Source organism: Ylistrum balloti, unplaced genomic scaffold (genome assembly GCF_031769215.1).
Source record: "Ylistrum balloti isolate Yb309-2 unplaced genomic scaffold, AGI_CSIRO_Ybal_v1 Utg369780, whole genome shotgun sequence".
Classification (NCBI taxonomy): Eukaryota; Metazoa; Mollusca; class Bivalvia; order Pectinida; family Pectinidae; genus Ylistrum; species Ylistrum balloti.
The window spans coordinates 19214-38477 of NW_026781969.1; the positions used below are offsets into that span (position 1 = coordinate 19214).

Sequence of the window (19264 nt, forward strand, 5' to 3'; positions counted from 1 at the left end):
CATCACAGCATCTGACACCAGCGCCATTTTCATCACCTCAGATTAAAATATAACCGCCAAAAACGCACGCTCGTCTACACCATTAATTTCAACGTAATAATGACGGCATCGGCGCTCATTTATTGGTACTTGGAAAATAAGTAGACAACTCAACCTGTCAACAGAATTATTGAACCCAAAAAGAAGTACGGTGAAGTTTATCACGATGGTGAAATGGTGAAAGTGAAGTTTGGAAGTTGCATGTACCCAGGTCTTATCGTCAAAGTTGCAGGTGTGTAGTTCTTATTTCAAATATTTCTGAAAGATTTTATTCGCAATACAGGCCTTGTTAACGAAACTAGTACAGTGGCGTAGCGAGGCCTTCATTCAATTGCATGCTTGGGGGTGCAGGGGCGGCAGCTGAAGGTATTTTGATTACAGCATCGTAATCATTTGAAATTATTAAAAAGACCAGCATATATAAAGATTATAAAGATTTTAATCTCACTTTTCACATTTGTCAAAAACAACTTTACGATACAAAAGATGAGATAAAGAAATATACAACACAATACCAATCTAAAACGTAGATTTAAGGGAAGATTGTACCATGAAACATCAAAAAGTTACGAAAAATTTTAAAGTGGTTATCTACCACAAAAAGACATCATTCTGATCCTCCAGTATTGGTTTAAATGAATTGCAACTTTCGAGACTTTGCTGCCGCGAAGTCATCAATGACAGTATCTATGTCAACCCGAGTGTCCCGATGGGTATTGAGGACAGCAAGAGCAGACAGCCGTTCTGTCGTCATTGTTGTCCGGAGGTAGGTCTTAATTCGTCTCATCGAGCTGAAAGATCGTTCGGCTGATGCAGTCGATGTCGGCATTGAGAGAAGTACACTAAAGATATTTCTAATGTTTGGGTATAGATCTCGACTTGTCCGATCCAGGATTTCGCAGAGACCTCTTGGTCGGTCCTTTAGTGGAATGGCTACCCATCTGGTTCTCCATCGCCGAACTTCCGTCAGGTAAGACGCCTTGTCGGACAGGTCTACTTCAAAGGCATCAAACACTGCGTTGACAATATCGTCAGTGAGTTGCTGAAGATTACGTGGGAAGAGCGTCTCTGCTTTGAATCTACCCTCGCTATCCAATAGCCGTGTCTCCAGCTCTGTGATCAAATGGTCAAGAAAAACCAAGAACAGACTAACTTTCCAATATTGCCTTGGGTCGGGTATCTGGTAGTTTGCACGTTGCTGCTGTCGTCCAGTTTGTCTCGGGACGCAAGGTTGAATACCGTATTCTGCGGCTACGCCGACAGCCTGGTCAAACAGCTTATTCCAAACATCATCATCCGCTCGTTCATTTCTGAGCATACTTATTACAGTCCTGCATTCAGTGGCGGCTTCCATAAGGTCGCAGTCTACTGACTGTAGATGGTTGGAAAGCGCAACAGTGCCGCTGAGGATGTGTTCAGTAACGACCAGCCCAATGATAAACTCGAACCTCAAAATTGCTGCCAATCTTCCACCCGCTTTGTCATCTCCGTCGTTCTTCAACGCCTCCAAACTACTAACGATGACACTGAATGAAGCCTTGAACGTGTGTAAGGCATCAGCACGACTAGACCATCTCGTTTCGCACAGTGTTCTCAGTTTGGTCCTAGACTCCATTTGATCTTTGGCGTTTTGGTCACCGAGGAGCTCATTTTTGAAGTACTGCAAGCGCTTTGCTGAATAATCGAAAGCAAAAGCGATATCCTGCACCGTTCCCATGATGGTCCGTACACAGGCTTGGGAAGAGGAATGAACAAGGGCAAGATTTAACTGGTGCGACTTGCAATGCACATAGGTGGCATGCGGAGCTGTTTGTCTTATAATTGCCTGTACACCGCGAAATTTTCCAGACATGTTCGATGCCCCATCATACCCCTGAGCCCTTAATTTTGCAATGTCCAGGCCAAAGTTCCGAAGAGCTTGTATGATTTCAGGAGCCAAGTCCTCCCCCTTAATGCTCTTAACATGTATGAAACACAAAAAGTCTTCTTTAACACATATTTCACCGTTTTCTGTCGTATCAAGGTAACGCACACAGACAGACAATTGCTCTTTGGTAGATTTGTCTGTACATTCGTCTGCAAGAACGGCGATGTACGGTGACTCCTTAATTTGAAGTGTAATTGCTTTGGTGACATGAGACGCCAGTATTTCAATTAATTCGTTCTGGATATCTGGAGATGTGTACTTTAACTGCGCGTTAGGGTTGGAGATGTGATCTTGGACCACAAGATCATCTGCACACAGAACATTCAAAATTGCCCAAAAATTGCTCTTTTCTTCAGTGTGCCCCCTGATTGCAATGTTTTGCCGACCACACAGCAGCAACACCTCGATTATCTTTTTCAATATGTGTCTGTTTTTGTTGACATCTGCTTTGTGAGAAGAGTCTAGTTTTGATACAATTGAGTCATCCTTTCCAGTCATAATATCAATAAAATGATCCGCCGAAATCTGACAGCCATGGTGAGGTGAGTTCTCTGCTTCATGACGCTTGACGTAAGTGGAAAGGTTGATCCAGTCATCTACTGGAGATCTGAATGGCCTCTCCTTTCCAGACTTATCTCCAAATATGAAGCAGTGCACGCAATAAACTGAATCCTTGGAGACGGAATAGCGCATCCATGGATGTTCTTTCAACCAGGTGTAGTTGAATCTTCTCTCGCGGCCATGTACTTTTCTGAAATAGAAAGACACTGGTATGTAAGTACATGTAAACACAAAAGTACCGAGCATAAGTCAAAAGGGACATTCCGAATACGACATCATCAATATGAAATCACATTCACTGAGAATTAGCTTATATTCTCATTAATACCTAGTATGTGATAAATAGAATCTTACACTAGTGACTATGTAGCATGCAATATGAAACTTATCAAACTAGTTGATTAACTCGATATGCTCACAAATCTTTATGCAAGTGGCATGTAGAATTATTGAGCGATTTTCATGTACAAATACATGATGTAACAACGTAAAATCATCTATTTGAAAAACGCTTTTAAAATTGCATATATAGTACGGAAGTAGCATGTATTATATCATGAACCATATATGTTTCATCAGACGGGTTCTATATACGTTAACTCACTTTTCTGCTGAATTTTAGTTTCAACTCATACGTAAAGCCCTTTTCAAAATCCTTAAAGCCCTTTTCAAAATCCTTACAGCCCTTTTCAAAATCCATATAGTTTAGATATGTTTTTTCCTGAATTTAAAATCTAAATTCACCCTTTCTATTTATCTATTGAAATCATATTTTTAAAAAGCTACACAAAAAGAGCATTGATTTTTTTATCGATAAGCGTCCATAAGTATGAGGAAACTGTATTGTTACAATACATGTAGTTTAGACACATATTTTGTTGTACTTTATGATCCTTAATGAATGCAAAAGCTCATAAAATCATCGTTACCTTTTATTATGCATAGGGTAGTGGAAAAAGAGCTAACAATACCCTTGAATAACAGAAACAATATGTCTTAGGGTAATGGTAACGAAACTGTCAATGAACTGGGATTGCCGGTGACCAGACGGCTTAATCGCTTAAACTGACGGTCTAGTGTTCAGAAGATCCTGAGTTCAATGCTGCATATTTTTGTTCTCTTAATTCCAAGAAGTATTCTTATATGACCCAAATTGTTCATAAGACGAAAAAGAAACAAGTTGGCATATTTAACAAATGGCGAATGCTGTTAAATTGATTATTTGAAACAAAATGTAGAAAACAGCCGTATATTACATTTCAACCACAAACATACCGATATGAGGCACAGAACACTAATACAAACACGCATAAGATTATGTGTTTTTAGTGTAACGTGTGTATGCGCATTTTGCCTCCTATCTGTAATATCTCTAATATAGATGTTATAGTATAGACACTTGTAACACAATTCTATTAGTTGACGATTTATTTCTTTGTGATGATATTAGATATATCTAGGCCATTATTTACAGTAATTGTGAAATACTATAGGAATGGGGAAAGACCGGGCTCGAACCCGGAACCTTCTGAACTCTAAAACTCTCATTTGCGAATAACCAATACCTTTGTGGAAAGGGAAAACCGAGCCACTGATCCCAGGACTCTAACAAAACTTTCTTCTTTATTTGATCTGTTAACTGTTCGCAAGCTAGGTCAACACAACATGGTCCTTCTTTTAGTTCTTGCTGAAGTTTGACTGGGTCTGATTTGTCATCAGGAAGCGATTCGGCTATATTTGACGAAGACTCTTCAACATCAGACTTTGGAACCTTTTTGAAAAAATCTTCTATCTTTTTCGACATGATCTCGAAAATGTAAGCGCTTGTTAACTTGGTTACGGAAGTGTGTCTGGTATTATAAAAGTAAACTTGAAACCTGGAAAGTTTCCGGAATATATCGTCGCAACGGTATATAAAACAAATCGCGAGAAAAGAATCATGCACATTATGGAAATAGATTAATAAACAAGAAAAAGAAAACATGTTTTCTCGAATTTTATTCTTGCATGCTTGAGCATGCAAGCATGCACGGACGCTACGCCACTGTTTATAGAGAATTTTTGCATGGCACATCTACATAATTAGTTACTCAACAAATTAGAAAAAATATTTCCTCTACATAGGTATGTGACAAAAAACCAAAGTGTATCAAAATCAAACAGGACTGATTTCATTTGATAGAGCTGAACAGGGAAAATCGCGATGACGTCACAAAGTCACATGATTTTGAGTGGTAGGCAAAACGAGTGTACTCCACGCTGTCTGCCATTGATTGTTTACAGTTTGTCGGTCAAAATACGCATCCGTTTGTACTAAGATTATGCCGACATCTTGCTGTGTCATTGGTTGTACCAGCAGGGGAGATGCAAAGACAAAGTTGTCCTTCTATAGATTTCCAAAGAAACCAGAGAGAAGATGACTTTGGTTGGTTACACTGAAAAGAAAAGATTGGACCCGGAACAACTGCCATGTGTCTGCGGACACCATTTTATCAACGGTGTGTAATCCTACGTCGATAGATATATTTACATTTTACGTTTATGTGTAGACACTAAAATGTACAAGTACATTAATATAATTTCCTATGGCATACATGTATAATAATGTAGGAGTAATTTCACCGTTCCTCGTAAAGAGTAAACCCAGGTTCTAATCTGGGGTTCCATTTGTGGTCCCATGTAAATAAACAACTCACAAAGAAAACATTAAGTATTTTATTACGTGAGGGAAAACATTTAAGAAGTGCAGACAGGACGAGGCCCTTACCTATGGCTGCCACTGGGACATTTAATATACAAAGGGTCAGCTACTTGGCTTCGCCCTGGACACAAGGCATAATGGACAGTACACAAACACATTCAGACACCCACCTTGCAGGAAACAGACCCGCCAAGCTGACGAGACGAGAGAGAGTGATAGACGAGTTAGACTCGGCTCAGGGAGCTACTACCTAACTAGTGAAAAGCACGTGTATTGCCATGTTTATAGTAAACACGGCAGCCAATCACAGACAATGCGACAGCCAATCGGCTTCTGGGACACTTCAGGACAGAACCGGTTATAAGCAGACGGCACGAGCAGCATGGACAAAACAAGTGACAGCATATGAGCCCCAGCAGCAGCAAATACATTGTTAACAGACAAAAGGTATATATAAATACACAGCGATCACTCCACACTCACAAACGTGCACTCAACCATTGCATTACCCATTCAATATCACCATACGACCGCACACACATTGCACCACTCACAGACAACACACCCCTGGCCAGAATCCTTTCATAAACAAAACACAACTCTCACAATAAGTCAGTTTATAACGATCTTGGACTTACAGATAATTTTACAAAATTTACAAATATGTATGCATACTTCCTGATGCTTAGTCAGCTTAACACGGCTTGGTCATATGATTGTCGACTTTGGTTAACGCGTTATAAAAAACAATTATCAACAAGTCCAGTGTGTAAATGCGGAGAGTATAAAGTTATACGAAAGTTAATTAATATACACGGTATTACAATCTTTAAGGCAAGAGTGATGACCCCCTTGATCCTGACTATGTTCCCTCAGTTTCTATTGGCTATGACCCACTACGGCCTACAACACCTGGATCTAACAGACATAAATGACTCCGCAAGAGGGAGGAAGAGATGGCTAGAAAGGAGAATGATTCTGAAACTGCCAGTATTTTATTAGAATTTTCTGCATCCCAACCCAACATTCAGTCTGAGGAGCCAGTGCCAGACCCGCACGAACAGTGTATCGTCACAATCACTGCCTTCAAAGGAAGAATGATCAGATGCAGCAGGAGTTTCAGATTGCAAGCTGAAATTGGGGTATTAAGGGCAGCAGTGGCGAAGGCATCATTCGGACCAAGTCTCCTGTGAACAAAACTGATTGTTAAAATATAAGAATGAATTGTGACAGAACTAAAAATTTGTGTGAAATGATGTGCAATGTTTTCAGACAACATCCGTTGAGAAGTTGGAAATATGGTTTTCGAAGGGTATTTCATACTATGGAAGGAAATGAAATTCTGAAGAACCCGTCGGTAAGAATTAGCTGTAGATGGAGCCAAGGATGCCGACAACAACTGGTTTACTACACCGTCATCAGTTGTGGTGGTATTTCTACAGGCTTTGGACTTAGCCAGTGAGCTACATGAAATTGAAAGCGGGACAGTTTATCAGCAACAACATTTGTAATAAGGGATATGTTTAGCCTTAAAGAAAATGTTATACTTGAGAGTTGTCAAAACTAACCTAACTAATTTCATAGTACCTGAATCCTTAGTGGATGTTTTGTTAATAATATCAACCACAGCACTATTGTCATACATGAAAAGTATTTCGTGGTTTGAAATTTTCTGGCCCCAGATTTCCATTGCAATAACAATGGGTAACAGTTCTTTCAAAGTGATACTAGATGATTGTAATTGCTCCGTCCACTCTCCAACAAACCAAAGAACTGTCGCACAACCCCCATGAACACCAACTGCGTCTGAGAAAATATAACCATGCCTGAATGTCCGTAGGTGCATCGGTGTTTAAACGTATATGGCGATGTTGTTTCGTGACACCTAACGTGAGATAAATTAATCCTCTCAGAAACGCCATAACTCGGTATGAACAGTATCCCACTGGATAGGCTGTATACGCCTCAGTCTTCTGAAACTTTCATCATAATATGCCGCAGCTGGAAAACCGTATGTACTGCTTAATAGGCGTATATTATGAACATATTACAAAAGGCCCTGTATATCGTGGGGATATTCAATGGAATAGATAGCCACAAATATATCGAAGGCTTGTGTCCAGAGACCAATATGATTGATCTTTTTGGTTTTAGAATGAGCAGTCAGGCCAAGGCCCCCTCCCCTTGCATTGTAATGTTGAATTGTGTATCATTCTCATCAATTGGAAAAAACTAATGTTGAGAATTCCTCTAATTCATATCCGAAAATCTTGTTCCTAACTTTGTCAAACATTTTACCCAAGAGGCTGACTCTGTGTGAGCAAATCATCATTGTAAGGACGGTTATTACCTAACACAGCACTGGTGGCATTTAGGACATTTATCTCGCGGTGTCTGTCCAAAGTCCTGGGAAGATGGGAAGGCACAGGCCGAGTTTCATCCTGATCATGTACAGTTGGAGTGATGGGATCAATTGGTGATCCCAGGATAGGTGGTCCTGTCTCAGGGTGCTCAACGGTTGCGGTGGAGGTTGTGGGTGGGGCCAATCTGAATGACCGCATTGCATTCGCCATTGCCGTCGACACCGTACTTGTGGTCTTTTGCATAACCTGATCCACACTGTTTTGGGGCATGCCCGGATTCAAAGTAGTGGGCATGATGGAGTCATTACCACTGCCAACGGCTGCAGCAGCCGGAAGAGAAGGTGGAGACTTAACTTTACCACGCTTCCGTCTCTTAGGAGGCAGCTGGTTTGCATAAGATGGTGTTTTCTTTTTCTCTTTTGGAGGCATGATGATAAATAACCTGAAAGTAATATGTAATAATGAAGTAGACTGAGATGGTCATTGTTAGTTGGGATACCACGCAAGTAAACGAGACATATCGGAATGCAGTATAACAATACATATCAATGTGTGATAACACTTGAGTAATGAGTAAGGAAAATCACAATAGAGCATAGACTAAATCGAATGTGCATGTTCCACAACAACAGTGAAAGGTAAATTCTCCATAATAATAAGGCTTATAAAGTTATCTGAGAGCCCATCATACTCAACACAGCCAATATGCCTGAGAATAAATCAATAATAATGAAAATATTCGTTTGAAACACATGGGATGAGGGTAGGTCATACTCGATAACAAAACTTTAAGGGAAAGAAAAATGAAGTCATGCATAGGCCTATAGCTTTGTGACAGGCATTGAAATGATGCATAAAACATTAAGCCTAGTTTTCACATATAGGCCCATATCATGTAACTTAGGGATAACTTTACTTGCGAGCATCATAGTCTACATAATTCTAGACTCAAATAGTTAAGGGTATAAGGGGTATGATAATATGGTAACATACAGCAGTATATAGCCTATATACATTGTAGATGCAATGCTATACATAACCATAAAAGACGCATAAAAATATAAAGAGTTACTCCCTCTGAATTGGACTAGATGGGACAAGGACGGGGAACTGAAATGTCTGTCTATAACCGGCGAGAATAGAAAATTATGACAGATTTCATGCTGCGATAATACTTCCTTATCCCCGCCAGATTACGATGCACTTTGTTGGACAGGTACAAAGGGTGTGGGGTTTGCCCAGAAACAACTGTGGTGCCAAAATGAAAGCAAGCCATGATCTTCACTATGGCCTCGAGCAAAATGTGCAATTGATCATTTTCATTGTAAACACGATCACCAGCAAATCTAGGAATGAGCTGTGTAATAACACGCTGCACGGAGGTTGCGCTCGAAACAAGTAAGTTATTTAAATCAAGGGCGAGTTCGTGTAAACCACAATGATGTCTAGATAAGTTATTTCCCCCACATTGAAGTAACACAATCCTCGGTTGAACACGTCTTAAAACAGTTAAATCGTTCAACAGAGACTTGGGTCCTGGACGTACGATCCCCCACTGATATCGTGAAACAAAACCTGGATTTGTTCTCTAACCAGACCTAAATTTTCCGCATCATTTTGATCATTCGAGGTGAAGTCACTCAGCCTCCGAATGTAAGAATGTTCCATTATCAAAAGTGGCAAATTGTAACCCTCTCGAAACATTCGAGAGACACAATTGAAGGACTACCAAAGGTGAAGAAAAGCGCCTTTTATTTCCGGTAAGCTTACAAAACTCTCTCGCTCCCGTACCCGCCCTGGTCCCAGGCCTCGTGACACCAGTCCGTCCAATACGCTGTCTAGTGACCGAAGTGAGGGACGATCTTGTCCCCTCCTATTTATGTCTAATGCCTACGTGACTGTCAAATTTGATGGGTGACCCCGGTTGACCAAGGGTGTCAAACTATTAGTAATTTTGAATTGAATCCCAGACATTCTGGAGCTAAAACAGTCGAAAACAAATGCAAAGCCTTCAATTCGGCCACACACGCCAAGGTCCGGTCTCCCAGTGTAAACAAAAGACTTTCAAAAATTACGTCACATAAACATTTGTCAGCGTTTTAGGTATTAACTATTGCGCAGTTTGTGCACCTGCCTCAGCAGCAGCAGTACAGCGTAGTAAAGTGACCTTAATATATGTCCCCCACAGATCAATGACTGTGTGTCAGAACATATAACTAAAACAGATAATTCTGCTTAATAATTAAATATTATAAACATCAACTCAGTAATATAACCAAAACAGATAATACTGCCTAATATCTAAAGCAAGGGCAGATAACCTTGCATAGGGTTACAAAATCCATGATAGACACTATAGCGACTACGTGGGCTGGGGAAAATGTACAGGAGAAAATAATTGGTTAAATGATAACTGGTTTAGCTGCTGGAAAAAGTCTTCATGTTGGTTTATCCACAAAGGAAACGATCCATCCGGGAAACACTACGTAAGCATAGGGCTATACATGGCACGGAGTACTTATAATCAATATATACTAAAATGAAAAAGAAACGCCGTGTAACCTAAAAAGATTCTTTTAAATGATATAATTTAATGTTACATTATTTCATAAATTTTTTTATACAATTTCATCTGTTTGGAACCATTTGTTGAAGGTTCTATCGATTATCCATGCTAATTATGCCAAAAATATCCCCCTTTTAGCGATGACACTACTTGTATTGCGCAACACGGCCGGACATTTCAGCATCTTGTGTGTCCTCCATGCGCAGCTGTCGCAGCCCTGATTCTTCTATGCATGGAATTCATCAGGGTGGTAACCCTTGCAATGGGGATGTTATTCCATTCTTCATGCAAGGTACGTGTGAGATGGACCAGATTAGTTGGGGTTTTTGGACGTCTGCTAACTCTCCTATCCAATTCATCCCACAATTGCTATATACACGATATACACGACGTCGCCCGTCCGAACGGTAGAGAGTGAACCGGTATTCGTCGGTGAAGAATAACCGTCTCCATTGCCTTATAGGAAAATTTCTGGGAGAGTGTGCTTGTAACCAAGCCATCGGCGTTGGCGACGCGCAGGAGTTAGGGGCAGACCAACATAGGGACGTCGGGCTATTCGACCATTGACGCGTAATCAGTTTCGAACCGTATCCGGATGAATATGGCGGTTATGACTGCCTAAAGTGTTATTTGCAGTTTCGGTAGCTTTGAGACGGCGATTACGTAAGTGAGAAAGTCTTATAAACCGATCCTGATGTGGCGTTGTGAAGCACAAACGTCCACTTTGCGGTTGTGTGCAGCAACCTGAAGTAGCCCTGACCCTGCAAAAGCATTCCTATAGCCTGTCCCCGCTGGACTTCCGTCAATCGTGGCATGGATGTAAATTGCTGAATTCGAATCAAACTTTGAAAAATCAATCCGAATACTTGAACAGCATCAAATAGACTGAAAATTTCCATTGGCGAACTCAATGACCTTCCCCTGCACGGGATTCTTGTATTTTAGCATGTGCCTCGCACGGAGCGCGGAGGTCAGGTATTGTGTGATTTTAAAAACGTGTACCTAGTGACCGCGAACAACGCATCAACCTGACCGAGTGTCATTATTCTAGGCCAAGCAATAAATCATTTGTAGTATATTTAGTGTACCCGGCGTTTCTTTTTCGTGTTACAGGGTTTTCCCTTGGATTTTGTATAAGGGGGTCCATGGACCCCTCTTTTTTCAAAACAGGGGTCCATCAGCAACGTTTAGGGGTCCAAACATGTTTCATCAAGGAAATCAAAATATGAGAAACAGTACCCAAAACAAAGGTTTGGTTTGATGTATTTATGCAAAATTTAAACACCACATGTAAAGCTGTAAGTACAATTATATTGTCAACAAACAAATATAATACCAAATTCAGAATCAATTTGAAATTTATTCAAATATGTTTAATTCAGGATTTTAAAGAAATAAACCAATGCCAGTAGATGACTTGTTTTCTTGAAACATGACTTCGATTATATCATTATATGATGAATCAACCGAACAACACCATACAAAGTCTGTAATTTTATAGCAACACTGATCGTCTATATGATCATGCAGCTATTTAAACACAGAACAATACTGTCTTACTCTACCATGGGATTTCAAACAAAACATTGGACTTGTAAGTTGATGAAAACTTAAAAGCATTAAAGAATGCTGACTCGTACACTTTCAACAGTTTGTAATGCATTCACACAAATTCAGAAACATTGCATTGAAATATTGAACATAATTTATTTTTTTCTTGATTTTTGGTTGAAAATTCTGACAGCTGAGAGAAAATCAAAATCTTTCACAGAAGGTCCAGCAAGTTTGATCATTAGAAGCCTGTTAAGCCTCTCTGGATTGATTCTGTTTCTGACTTTGGTTTTAAGAATATTTTGCTCACTAAATCCCCTTTCACATGGGGCACTTGAAACTGGAATAACTAGTGCAATGCTTGCTAGAGTCACAAAATCTACATAGATGTCAGAATACTCATTAAGCAGCATTTCAACAAATTCATCAAAGTTTTTTTATGACTCGGTACCTTCGACAAAAATGTTTGAACTGCAAGAACTGCCTCCTGCATCTCACAATATCAACTTCAGATCTGAACTGTTCACACAGAATATCAAGTTTCTCATTTGCATAGTTTGAGAGGTCTGGCTGAACTGGGTACCGCCTTGGATTGAAAATACTATCAAAACATTCCAATATATCAATGTCCTGATTTGAAAATCTGTTTTCCATGTTTTGTATTAGATTATTAAAAAAATTCCTTCTAACAGCTTCAAATCTTGTTCGCAGATTAGCATTGTCTTGCACATGCACCCCTTTGTATTTTGAATGCCCATCCAAGGCAGGACCCAGTTCAGCAAGAACCTCATCAACACACTGTGAGCCATTTAACATTGCTCTGATAGTTTCTACTGTAGAGTCTACATTGCTCCTTATGGCAGACAAATTCACACTGTCTTTCTGGAATATTAGACTTAGGGTGCCTACAACAGACAAAACATCAATCAACAATGCAGTCATCAAAATGAACAGACAAGTGGCAATGAACCCCCACAATCCTTTTGCTTCCCCCGTTTTGTCTTTGTCATCCTCAAGTGACATCACAATACTGTCATAGTACTTAAAAATCATTTTAACAGCATTTTCTACAGACAACCACCTAACTGATGTTCCTTCTGGAACTTGACAAACTTGACCGTGTAGAAGTTCTTGCAGTTCTCTGAGCTTATCATATTTAACAGAGGAATCACTATAGAAATGGTAAAGCATGTTGATTCTCCTTTTGTATTCTTCTGCATACTCAACTCCTTTGCTTGCCTGACTAGCTGCTAAGTTAAGTCGATGCGCAACACAATGTACGGACACTAAAGAGTGATTAAGTTCTTTAATTTTAACCGCAACTCCATTTCTGCAGCCTACCATGACAGCTGCTCCATCTGTTCCGAGGCCCATGAATTTTGTGTAGTTTTCATCGGCTCCCACCAGCCCCTTATCATGAAGAAAATTGAGAAGTGCAGTTTTTATGCCTTCAGCTGTGCAGTCCTGTACCCTGCGATTGCCAACAAATGCAACTACTTTTTTGCCATGATCCACAAAATTAATATACAAAGCCAATTTTTTCTCCACACTGATGTCACAGGTCTCGTCCAACATCACACCATAATAAGGACTTCCTTTAATACGATCAAATAAAGAGTTCTCAATTTCAGCAGCTATAGCTGTTTCCATTTCATTAATAATTTCAGGCTTGGTATAGTAATCATCTGCAAACCTGCATTCGTTTAATTGTTGAAGCTCCATAAGGTTGGAAAAATTATTGGCTGCAATATTGTTTTTAGCCATAATATACACAGTTCGCAACTGTACTACATGTCTTTTAGTCTTGACATCGGTATGAACTTTTTCACTACGTTCTTTCGCCGTATCAGCCGATTTTTTAAAGTGTTTTGATAGTTCAATAGCCCGTAGAGCGTCAGTGTGAACAACTGATTGCTCGTGACGAACTATGGTGCTTTTTTGAAAGTTTGTGCATCCATTTACAAAGGGATTGGATTTTTTCCCCGCTCGAATGCATGTGTCACATTTCATAACGCCGGACTTACTTTCATTTTCGTCGTAAATTAACCATGGGTATGTACGCTGCCATTCCTTGTTAAAGACTCTTGATCGTTTAGTTTCATCAATGGAAGTCGATGTTTGTGAAGTATTTGTTTCATTCTCAGCTAAAACTGATTCATTTTGAGGCTGATCGGTACATCGTGGCGACGAAACCTCAATAAAACTCGTCAGCTTCAACTGACTCGACTGTTTTGTCGACATGTTTATCTGGGATATATTTAGTCTGCGGCTTTCTAACAAGCAATCTCATTGGTCGACTGAGCAAACTGTTAACCAATCAAATTGCCGATTGCAGCTTGCCATGGCTCTTGACGAGGATCGGATCGAGAGTAATGTTTGATGAAAGTGACTTAGTTTTGCCATTCAAAACTATACTCTAGGCAAACAAAACGATGCCGTCAATTATACGTTTTCAATGATTTAAAGATTAAATACACAGACTTACCAGGTAAAATGCCACCTTAAATCGTGCGTACACGGGACGCATAACTATTTCATTCATGCGTATTTTCTATTTTTTCTGCGTATATGACGCAACATTTTGTGAAAGGGAAAACCCTGTGTTAGTATATAAACGGATAGGAACAGTAACCAAGGATATATAGCGTATGGCCTTTAGGCAGATAGAAATAATAACTAAGGATATATAGGAGATGTCCATTAGGCGGATAGCAACAATAACTAAACTTAAGTATATTTGGGGAAAAGTTTTGGGATGTTTGTTATATATCTTAAATCGTTAATTGACACCGGAGGAGGTGGGGGGGGGGCGTTCTCAAAGCCGACAGACTGACACGGCTAAAGGCTTAGCCAGGGAGTTTGACCTGATGGCAATGGGGCTGTCACTGCTCCAGGCCTAATCTTACGTTCACCTTTTAATTATCTCCAGACACTTAGCTAAGGTCAAATAGGAAAGGGTTTCTCATGTGTTGTATCAAATGTAAATAGAACTTTTACTTTTGCTTTGATACTGCTGGTATATATCCATAATACCTGAACCAGAGGCTGACAAAGTATCCCCATGGCTCTACCAACACATGGTCAACAATTAGTCACGATGTAACTTTGGAAGGGGGACTTGACGACTGACGAATATTCCTCCCGTGGAAATAACAGCCTATTATAAATACCGGATTTGCACTTTATCAAGGGTATAAGTAATACCGACATATAAAACTAAAACAATAAATATGAATCAATGAATAGAACAATTTGAATTAAATACATGAAGACAACTATGCCAATGACTGATATCACAAACTACTAATGCTCTAAGGACGAAGCACATGTAAAATGTCTCATCTCATTGGTCAGTAACACAGTTTGTAGGAAACACAGAAATATACTTCATACGTGAGATACCAAAAGACTAATACACATGTATACACAAAAGACCAGCAAATATGCTTACACTGCAATGCATATCTATGTATTATCATAAAATAAATAAATAAAAATATCATTAATAACAAAAGACGTTCGCTTAAAAAACCAAAAACAACACCCTAATATTCTTGCGTTTTAACAGCTATTTTTTTAAAGAAAAGGATTGACTTGACAAATTCTGAAATTGAATTATTAAACTCGGGACATTATATACATTGGCAAGATCTGATTTATAAAAGCAACCTACCTCGAAATCGCTCAAATTAAACAAAAATAAAAGTATATAAAACACTTGTATCCATTTCCCCTATTAGGCACCACCTTCCTCCTTAAGAGGGTTAGATGCATCGGTTGAAAAAACTAAGTTCTCTTCTCTCAAGGATGCATCAGATCAACTCTGCACAGAAGTGAATCATTCCAAAACTGGCAGGAATGTTAAGATTTTGCTTTATATCCACAATTGGCCCCAATTCTACCAGGACCCATTGTTCATGTAAAATTGATTAAACGCATGTCTCTCACCAAATTATGACAGAATCCAATCATTCTTCCATAAGAATTTTTCTTAGATAATTTGCCCTATTTCCTCCATTGGACGCGTTTAAAAAAGCTTGATACTTTTCCCAAAGGATGCTACTGACCAAACTTGATCCAAAAAAATGTTGACAGGCGTACGAAGGACGGCGGGAGCCGTGGTATCCTAATTACTAAAAAGCAAACTTAGCCAGTAGATTTGTAGAATACAAATAATGTATGTGTGCATATAATTGCGTTATATAGCTCAATGTGTACGTGTTGCCGGAAGTATCCTGACTGTAAAAGTGCGGAAATGAGCCGAAAAAGAATGCAAATGTTTAGTATGTAGATGCGGTGCCATGAGTAAATGACACCTCACAATCCCTTACAGATATGCGCATCAAGGTTATGATGAAAACAAAATGAAAATTCGTTGTTGCGATCTTAAAATGGTATTTCAGTGAATAGTCAACGTGTTAACCAGTAATGGTAAACATTATTTTATAAATAACCAGATCATGTTTACAAAGTTATACTCGCTGAATAGGTAAGTGTCATAACTAAATGTGTATGTTGATTGGAGAGAATAACAAAATTATTTTAAAAGAATGTCTTTCAACAGTTAATATCTGGACCGGTGTGCAAGCATGTAGTTGTAAAAGAAAAAATAAATACAATGCTTTACCACTGTTAACTTATTGGCTTATTGTCTTTCCTCAATATCAATACTTTCTCATGAGGCAATCACAATGGTTTTTGATGTCGATCGAGTCATGGTTTAAAACATTTGCACACAAAAATATTAATGTAGGTAAAAAAAAAAATGTAACGTAAAGGAAAGTGAATGATATGATTAAATACCTTCTTTTACAGGAACCACGAAACTGCAAGATATTAAGATTCTTATAAAGGTTTTCAAAATAAAGATTAACTTTGGATTTTATCTATATTGACACCGTTAGCATTATACAATTTGCACTTACATGGTAATATCTATTGCCATTAACGGCTTTCATTTATTAGCCCACCATCTATTCAAATAGATGGTGGGTTATTCAAATCGCCTTGCGTCCGTGGTCCGTCCGTCCGTAAACAATTCTTGTTACCGCTATTTCTGGAAAAGTACTGGATGGATCTTTCTCAAATTTCATATGCAGGTTCCCCTTGGTCCCTAGTTGTGTATTGTACCAATTCTTCAAGATGGCCGACAGGCAGCCATCTTGGATTTTGGAAGTAAAAGTTTGTTACTGCTATTTCTTGGAAAGTACTGGATGGATCTTTCTCAAATTTCATATGCAGGTTCCCTTTGGTTCCAAGTTGTGCATTATACCTTTTTGGACTGATCCGTAATCAAGATGGCTGACAGGCAGACATCTTGGATTTTGAGAGTAAAATCTTGTTACTGCTATATCTGAGGAAGTCCAGGATGGATCCTTCTGATATTTCATAGATATTGGTTTCCCTTGGTCCCTAGTTGTGCATTGTACCTTTTTTGGACTGATTTGAAATAAAGATGGCCCACAGGCAGCCATCTTGGATGTCGACAGTAATACAGCACAAGCATATTGTCCATTATCCACCTGTAACTGACTGCTATCTAATAATACTTTGGGATCTTTTTCGAATGATATTTGCTAATAGGTGCTTAATAAAAATATCTGGTGCCATCATTGAGTACATTCAATGAAGACCAGTTCATGAACATTTACAACACCTGTACCAAACAAAAAAAAATCTTAAAGAACTGAGAACAGATCCTCAAATGGTGGGCGCCAAGATCCCTCTGGGATCTCTTGTTTATTCTTCTTATCAAAAAATTCATAATTTTCTCGGTGTTGGAGGACAAAATCATTTCGAGGTTTCATGTCATTGCCGAACCTGTTTTTGCAGCCACGACATATTTTAATTTGTTTTCTGCGCTTGTAAAATATGAAAGGTTGGTGTTTTTGTGTTTGTGCTTGGACTTAATGGTCGATATATTTGCACGGCTCATCAATCTGCCCGCAGAAGGTACATAAAACAACGACCGACTTAATGTTTATATCTTCGATGCTTCTCTTTGCCATCACAGAGCAGTGGTGGTGCGGCCACCAACAGCTGGACCTGCATAAACATGACTAAAAAGAATATTTTTCAACAAGTAGACAATTAAAATTTAAGTGTTCGCAAGTGCATGTCCTTTTTCAATCTTTGGTCTCAAGATATCATTCGTATATGTAAAGATTGATTCTTAACGTGAACATTTTAATTCTAGATAGAAAATATTGATAAGATATAAGAATGTCAAATGGAATCTTACCCAGTTGTCTTCCGGATTGATAAGAAAGGGAACATTCCTTACAAATGTTACATCACCTATGAAAGAGATAGTAATACAGATACACATCATGCTGAAATTTGTAATCGTAACTTTATTAATGCGGTAACGGAGCATTTTCACTAAAAGATATTTGATTTATACATACAATATAGTTTATGCTGACGGTAATGACTTTTTTCTTTACTAACTTTAAATATTTAGCATCTAGAAGAAATAAATGGTATAATTAAGATTATTTTCTGTCCATAATCATCACTTTTTAGAGTATGGTTTCAAAGTCTAAATTTTGGACCACAGACGAAAAAAGAAAAACAAAAATGAAAAATTACATGTAAAAAGAATTAGAAAAAATTACCGTTATTATAAAATTATTATAATTTTCAAGGGTACAGTATTTTATACAAAAATAGAACATATGTACTCGCCACTTTCTGAGAGAAGAATGGATCCGATATATATACGTTCCTTGTCACATTTTCTTGGTTGAATAAAAGAGGTGACAATGGGTCACCTCCTGTCATCTCCATCTGTGCAAACTGTAATTTCAACGAATGATTTCCACATTTGGCTCTAAACCAATATATAGAATACATAGAAATAATTAAAAAACTGATCTTTTCAATAACACACAGGCATCAAGGTGTCACCAGGGTCAACATATAGGTCATTGACCCGCTCAACTTCATTAATACAGGAAATGACCTCGGCAATTAGAGGGGTCAGCCTATGCCGGCTGGCAAGGTGCCTCAATCGATTCCTTTGCCGATTCCAGAAAACGCAATGGGGACAGACCACTGCCATGAATGTTGGCTCATGGACCCTTCTAATGTCTTGCAAGGAGGGCGTAGCGTGAGTAGATCTTGCCATCCCCACAGCCAGTTACAGGGCATGGCATACCAGGAGATTGCCATTGAGGGCGGAGGTCCCAGTCAAGCTCCTGGACCTCACTATTAAAGACACTGACGTCAATAACATCCCGTGTTCACTAAAATTGTACAAATGTTAAAACAGTCATGATTCTGTCACCGGAATGCCTACTTTAATAAACGTATGTAAATAACTTTAACAGTTATCTGTTCTTTTCTTCAGATTGTAGAGGGTTATCTCCTCTACATTAATACTAAACATATGGAACTTGTAAACATCTTTATAAAGATAATTACTTTTCCTTCAATTGTAAATGAGACGTTTTGTAAATAATTTGTAATATTTTATTGAATTTAATTACTTAGGTAGAGATATTTGTAAACAGTAACAATTACAGTAAGTTCTTTATACGGACAGAGAACTTAGA

General features: G+C 38.8%; 2 protein-coding genes across 2 annotated transcripts; both read right to left on the bottom strand.

Moving 5' to 3' along the window:
- Nucleotides 1-670: 670 nt before the first annotated feature.
- LOC132544076 (zinc finger MYM-type protein 1-like) lies at nucleotides 671-4331 on the bottom strand. The gene is made up of 2 exons (XM_060207643.1): nucleotides 4093-4331; nucleotides 671-2717 (listed from the first exon to the last, which is right to left on the bottom strand). The coding sequence occupies exons 1-2, from the start codon at nucleotides 4329-4331 to the stop codon at nucleotides 671-673; spliced, it is 2286 nt and encodes a 761-aa protein (XP_060063626.1).
- Nucleotides 4332-12134: 7803 nt separating this feature from the next.
- LOC132544077 (uncharacterized protein C17orf113-like) lies at nucleotides 12135-13949 on the bottom strand. Its single transcript, XM_060207644.1, has one exon. The coding sequence runs from the start codon at nucleotides 13947-13949 to the stop codon at nucleotides 12135-12137; it is 1815 nt and encodes a 604-aa protein (XP_060063627.1).
- Nucleotides 13950-19264: the final 5315 nt, after the last annotated feature.

Bases quoted from the DNA above. Each gene is read 5' to 3' on its own strand.
- LOC132544076 (XM_060207643.1), bottom strand. From the start codon at position 4,331: ATGTCGAAAAAGATAGAAGATTTTTTCAAAAAGGTTCCAAAGTCTGAT. The intron at 2,718-4,092 runs GTATTGGTTATT...TTTCTATTTCAG, and splicing joins GGTTTTCCCTTTCCACAAAG to AAAAGTACATGGCCGCGAGA.
- LOC132544077 (XM_060207644.1), bottom strand. From the start codon at position 13,949: ATGTCGACAAAACAGTCGAGTCAGTTGAAGCTGACGAGTTTTATTGAG.